The sequence below is a fragment of the Aedes aegypti genome, chromosome 3 (assembly GCF_002204515.2).
Source record: "Aedes aegypti strain LVP_AGWG chromosome 3, AaegL5.0 Primary Assembly, whole genome shotgun sequence".
Classification (NCBI taxonomy): domain Eukaryota; kingdom Metazoa; phylum Arthropoda; class Insecta; order Diptera; family Culicidae; genus Aedes; species Aedes aegypti.
The window spans coordinates 33,418,342-33,424,382 of NC_035109.1; the positions used below are offsets into that span (position 1 = coordinate 33,418,342).

Below are 6,041 nucleotides of genomic sequence, written 5' to 3' on the forward strand. Positions count from 1 at the left end.
AGCCACGGTTGCGGGTGCAACACGCTGGATGCGAATCACTCAGATCCGGCTCGAAGGACCAAAATGTCCGATCACGGACAGTAGATGACGAGGGCAATCCTTCCGGAATGGAGGATCCCTGCTTCGGCAGCCAATTCCTCTTCGGAATGCCAGGGATGATCGGCCAGTTCCTTCTCCTGAAGGAATGCCTGGGGTGTCGATAGCTCAGACTGTGAATATGATTTCTTAACAACAGTCCTGAAAAGGACTACTAGGTTGGGCTGCTTTCGGTGAGGGAAACGCTTTGGGTATCGGTTTTCGAACTATGACGGTTTATTACGCGTGCCATACAACGGCTAAATACTGAATACTGAATGAATGAATTCTGTGCACGCAAGCTCCTTAAGTAGGCTGCAGGTAGAAGGATTCATTGCATGCACAGTGAAATGGCTTCGGTGGGAAATTTCCACTGTCTTATGTACTACATACTGGATGCTGCAATCGGTGGTCCGGGTGGTGTGATGATGGAGAGCTCAAGTTTGTCGATAGGGTTGCGTGAAGTAGTGTGTGTGTGTGGTTCAGGTAGGAAAGGGTGTTTGTTAGTGGTGGTAGCCGAAATACTCGCGGCGACTCGAGGTTAGTTATGTGGTTGTTTTACATGAATGGGAATAGGGGGAAATGGATTACATAGACAGGATCAACAACAAGATGGTGAAAACGATGACTGAACTGAACAGGGTTGAAATGTTGCACACTGTTCGCGTTGTGCGTGAACAGGATTTTCCAGGAAAACCTACAAGAATTCGTACTAAAATTCCTATGGTGGTTTTGCAAATATTCCCCCTGGAATTGCTCCAAAAAAATCCAGGGATTATTTTTGGTAATCTATTGAGAACTTTTTCAAAATGTTTTTAATTAATTCCTAAGGAATTTTCACACTATTTCATTCAGGGACTACTCCTGTAGGTTTTTCAATTAATTCATAAGTATTTTTTTTAGTATAATACAGTGTCCGTTCGATTTTGGCAACAAATTCAAAAAAATTGTCTACACAAAATCGAATACAGTACTGACCCGATTTTGTCTACCCCCGATTTTGTCAGCTTTTGACCCGATTTTGTAAGCCTATTTAAAATTTGTCAAAAAAATGTTGTCGAAATGTTGATGATGTTTGATGTCATGCACGCATGGGCGTAGCCAGAGGGAGCAATGGCAATTCCTTTTATTAAGTGTTAAAAATCGATATTACCAATGTAAGGGGGGGGGGGAGGGGGTGCCCCTGATATAAAAAAAAACTGGCTACACCCATGTCCATCGGTCTCTTAAAAGTCCATTTAACCAAGTAACACGTCAAAATTTGAAGAACAGGAACATAATAAAATGACCCGATTTTGTCTGGTTCCCCATTTTGTCAGCCTAAAATTCAGGGGCTGACAAAATCGGGTCCTTACTGTAGTACCGAAATCGAACGGGTCTTTTCATGGTGCATTTTTCAAACACAATTTATTTTGAATTGAATTATAAAGACATCCTACAACCCTAGTTTTGATTAAATTACAGAAATTGTTGATAATATTGCCAAAAACTAATCATTTTTTGGAAAACCGTTCCTTTTTTGGCACGGTGTTAAAATGCATGTTGCTTAAATCGAACGGTTTCGTGTTGACGAAATAGAACCGTGCTAAAAACGAACCGTGCCGAAATCAAACGGGCACTGTAACATTGATTTTTCAAAATTGTTGGTTTAAAGTTTCACACTAGGAAATACTACAGGAATTATACCAGTAATTTCTTACTGAAATTCATTGAGGGATTTTTCCAGGAAAACCTACAAAAATTCGTACTAAAGTTCCTACGGCAGGTTTTGCTAATATTCTCCTTGAAATTGCTCCAAAAAATCCTCCGAAAAGTATTTCTAATAGGAACTCTTCAAGAATTCCTTAATATAATTATACTTTATTAAGTACTCTTCCAGTATCCACAAGTTACTCAATAATTATTTATTATTTTTTTATTGCATTTCATCCAGGAGTTACACCTGCACAGGTATTTTTTCATCATAGATTCTTGAAAATTTAAATGAATGGATAAAAGGAATGTTTTTTTTAAACACTCAGTCGCTACCAGCCCTGTATTGCAGTTTTGTGCAACACACGATACTCATTTACGTTCTTCTCATTTCAGGGATCTAATCGAAAAACTGCAAAAGATATTAGCTAGTTTGCACGTAGTGTCCTAAACCACTTCAGCCCCATCTCACAATGGATAGTTTTCTTTGAAATGGTCTACCACTAGTATAGGGATTAAATTTAGGAGAATGTGTAAATTCAATTTAAACACACAGCTTTTACACACAAAAAAAGAACGAACTAAGGTTTATGCAACTGTTAAGATTATGTTCTTGGTAGGTACTTGATAATAGAAGAAGCACTCAGAGTGTTGATTACGGAAGATCCTACATGAAAGCAGAGGGAAGTTCAGCTGCACTAGGCCAATGCTTGCGATTGCCGCCGTATGTGACAGGAAACCGACGAAGTTGTGAACTAATCCAGGTAAGTTGATATTTGTACTTTTAGGTATAGGGGATCGTGGCGTTTTCTCAAACCTTCTCACTGCCGGATGCATCGTACGCATTTGAATAGTGAAGCGGAACTTCCCTAATATTGACTAATGGCTTCCCGTAATGATTGGATATCGTTTATCTTAGTAAGTTTAACATTTTCAACAACTTCGGAATCCTTGAAATGCAATCACATAATTTAAAAATCAATAGCCAATTTGATAACATCTCGGAAGAAAATCTGATAATCGTAGCTCAAGTTCAATGGTTTTTCGAAAATATATTTGAAGATGCATTCATTATAAGATCGAGAACTCATTCTGGAAAGAAATGCCGTTATACAGTCAATTCTCCATAACTCGACATTGAGGGGACCATCGAGTAAGGGAGGTATCGAGTTATACGGTTCTTGAACTCGAGCTCGAGTAGAGGAGAGTTAACTGTATTTTGTAATGCGCCTTAAGTGTAGACTTTCCTCGTCCGGTAAGACTCAAATCCACGACCCTCAGCGTTGTCTTGCTGAGTAGCTGTGCCTTTACCTCGGCTATATATGAAGATATCACACTTCCGGCTTAATCTACGACTGAAATAAGAAATCTCGGATTCGTACTATAATAGCGAGGAGACAAAACTCGACTCGAATTAAGTTGACTCTGGTTGAGTTTTGATACCATAAAATACCTAAACATAATATAGCAATTCAACTTGTTATGCTGTATTTGAAGAAATCCGTAGAGAAATTCTTATGAGAATTCCTAACCACATTATTTCTGGGATCCCCGATGAAATTTCCGCAGCACGAAAATGTTGATAAAATCTTTGTCACAATTGATGTATGTAGAAGATCTCATGAAAGGAACTCATAGAGATGTTCCTGAAAAAAAAATTCTAGGAAATTTTAAAAGTATCCCCTGGAGATATCTACAGAATTTTCGGAAAAATCTAAGTAGTAATTATTGCAATTCTCAGGGAATTATTTAAAAATAGCCTAAAACCTCTTGAAAATCCCAAGAAATGAGCTTAGAAAAAAACTAGAGAGGAACCATGAGCAACAGGAACATTGAAAGGATTAGATACCTTATTGATTTTTCCATTAAATAGCAATTTTTGGTGCAATTATCGATAGAACTTCTGAAATGTGGAACACAATTGCAGTAACAGAAGAGATTCCTTCAATACTGCCTGGAAGAACCCCTGGTATCAGGTATCAGATATCAGAAAGCCGGCTCCAAAGGCACGTTCCCCACCAGTTGGGAGATTTGTGCCATCTCCATATTTGAGCCTATTTCATCATCTACCCGATGGGAGAGGAAAGGGAAGGGAAAGATGGGAGGAAATAGGAGTGGAGTCCCTTGAAGAGGGAAGATCGCATAAGCGAAATAAGAGCATGTAGCTCCATACCACAATGAGTTCGAACAGCGCCCTAAAAAAAAAGCACAGCAAAACGCATGAGCGTAAAGAGAGCATACAGCTCATTACCACAGCGGGTTAAGAATAACAGAATGTCCTGAAGGTTCAGGCTTCTGAATTCAGTTTCACTTAATAAGTGTTTACCAAGTAATTGGAATCGCATTTGCGCAAAAACTGGACAGTTATATATCAGGTGATACGAATAGAGTTTCCAATATTCCCGGGAATTGACTTCCCGGGAAACGGGAAATAAAATTGTCATTTCCCGGGAAATCCCGGGATCCCGGGAAATTCTAAAACAGCTTAAAAATGATGCAAATTTGATGTAATTTTTTAAACTAATTCGTATTTTATGTATATTGTATTTGTACGATTGTTTCTCTCTTTTTGTGAGTAATTTATTTATGTTCCTCCAAAAAATATGTTGGCTTCGTTTTTTGCTGGGCTTTATACCAAACAAGCTTATGAAATAAGCAAATTTTTATGTGGAGGTCATTCTAACCAAATCGTATGAAGTTCAAATAATATTTCCCGACAATTAGTAAATCTTTTCAACACTAGAATAAAAACCAACTAAATATAAACCTTGAAAACTGTATAACCCTACTCAAATCATGAAATAGCTTCCTCGAAAATTTATTTATATTGTATTGCAAACTAGTTGTCCCGGCAAATGTTGTATTGCCAAGCAGTAGGCTGTGAACCAAGCCATGCAAAAATCACCTACAAAATGTCAGTGAATTACATCCCGAATAATTCCCTTTTTTCGGTTGATTTTCACCAATATTTTAACTAACAAACACATCGCATCCCTTCTAGTGAAGACATTGTTTGGTATGATATGAAAAGTATATTGTGCGATGTTTTTTTTTTGTTTGAATATAGATGGTCAATTCTGTATTTCAATAGAGTTACCCGGGAACTACAGAAATACGGGGAAATACGGGAATCCCGGGAAACAGAAAATCATTTCCCGGGAAACGGGAATCCCGGGAAATCTCATTTCCCGGGAAATATTCCCGGGATTGAGAACTCTAATTGTTTGACATACTTCTTTCCAAATAGCCAGACGTCCACTCTTCCCGTGAAGGAAATTGTGTGGTAAATGTCCTGTAAGGAAAGTGACAAGCAATTGTGAGATCACTTGGAGCAAGGACAATTTTGTCCCAATTCACCAAAAGTGGAAACAACGAAGTGTGTGTAGATCTACGATTCACTGGATTTTTCTCCAGTAGATCCAGTACCCATAAACGGTAAGAGCAAGAAAGTGCTTCTTGTTTAAGATATATGTGTAGTGGCGCAACGTCGAAAAGGGCCTCGAGCGCTGCTGTGGGAGTTGTAGAGAACGCACCAGACATCGCCATCAAGCACATCCTTTGGAGATGGCCCAATTTTGATTGGATTGTTCTCACTTCGCCCTTTTGCCACCACACAAGACATCCATATGCCAATATTGGTCGAACAACTGTTGTGTAAATCCATTTGATATAGTTGGGTTTGAGGAACCAAGTTTTACCAAAGGTTCGCCGGCATTGATCGAAGGCCATGCAAGCTTTTTTGACTCTGAAATCAATATGAGGTGTCTATGAAAGTTTGGAATCTAGAATGACTCCGACATACTTTACTTGATCAGTCACATTAATCTCAGTGCCAAAAAGACGTAAAGGTCGAATTCCATTGCGGTTTCGTCATTCCGTAAAAAGAACAATAGATGTTTTATTCGGGTTAACTGAAAGGCCATAGGCGGCGTCCATTTATTACGTAACGCTAAAATTGGAAATTTTTGACCCCCTCCCCCCCTTCCGTAACGCTTTTTGTATGATTTTTTTTTTAAATTTTTGTATGAGCCGTAACGCTTGAGCCTACTCTCCCCCTCCCCCTAGAGCGTTACGTAATTTGTGGATGCCGCCATATTGGCGACACCAACTCACGACTACCTGAAGAACACTTTGCATCAGGTCGAATAGGGTGCTTATGCACATACCAACTATCAGAGCTAGATAGTCGTCGGCAAATCCATAAGTTGGAAAACCGCAATTATTGAGTTGCCTCAATAGCGTATCTGCTACGAGATTCCACAAAAGTGGTGACA

The 6,041-nt window shown here is 39.0% G+C and overlaps 1 protein-coding gene across 2 annotated transcripts in view; it reads left to right on the forward strand.

The window, feature by feature from the left end:
- LOC5567372 (PAX3- and PAX7-binding protein 1) overlaps window positions 1-2,841 on the forward strand; it is a 53,952-nt gene extending 51,111 nt beyond the window's left edge. For both annotated transcript variants that reach the window (XM_021853907.1, XM_021853909.1), the window contains one exon: window positions 2,164-2,841. In XM_021853907.1, the coding sequence (XP_021709599.1) occupies window positions 2,164-2,218 (55 nt within the window). In that variant the 3' untranslated portion in view covers window positions 2,219-2,841. The remainder of the gene's footprint in view (window positions 1-2,163) is intronic.
- The last annotated feature ends 3,200 nt before the right edge of the window (window positions 2,842-6,041 follow it).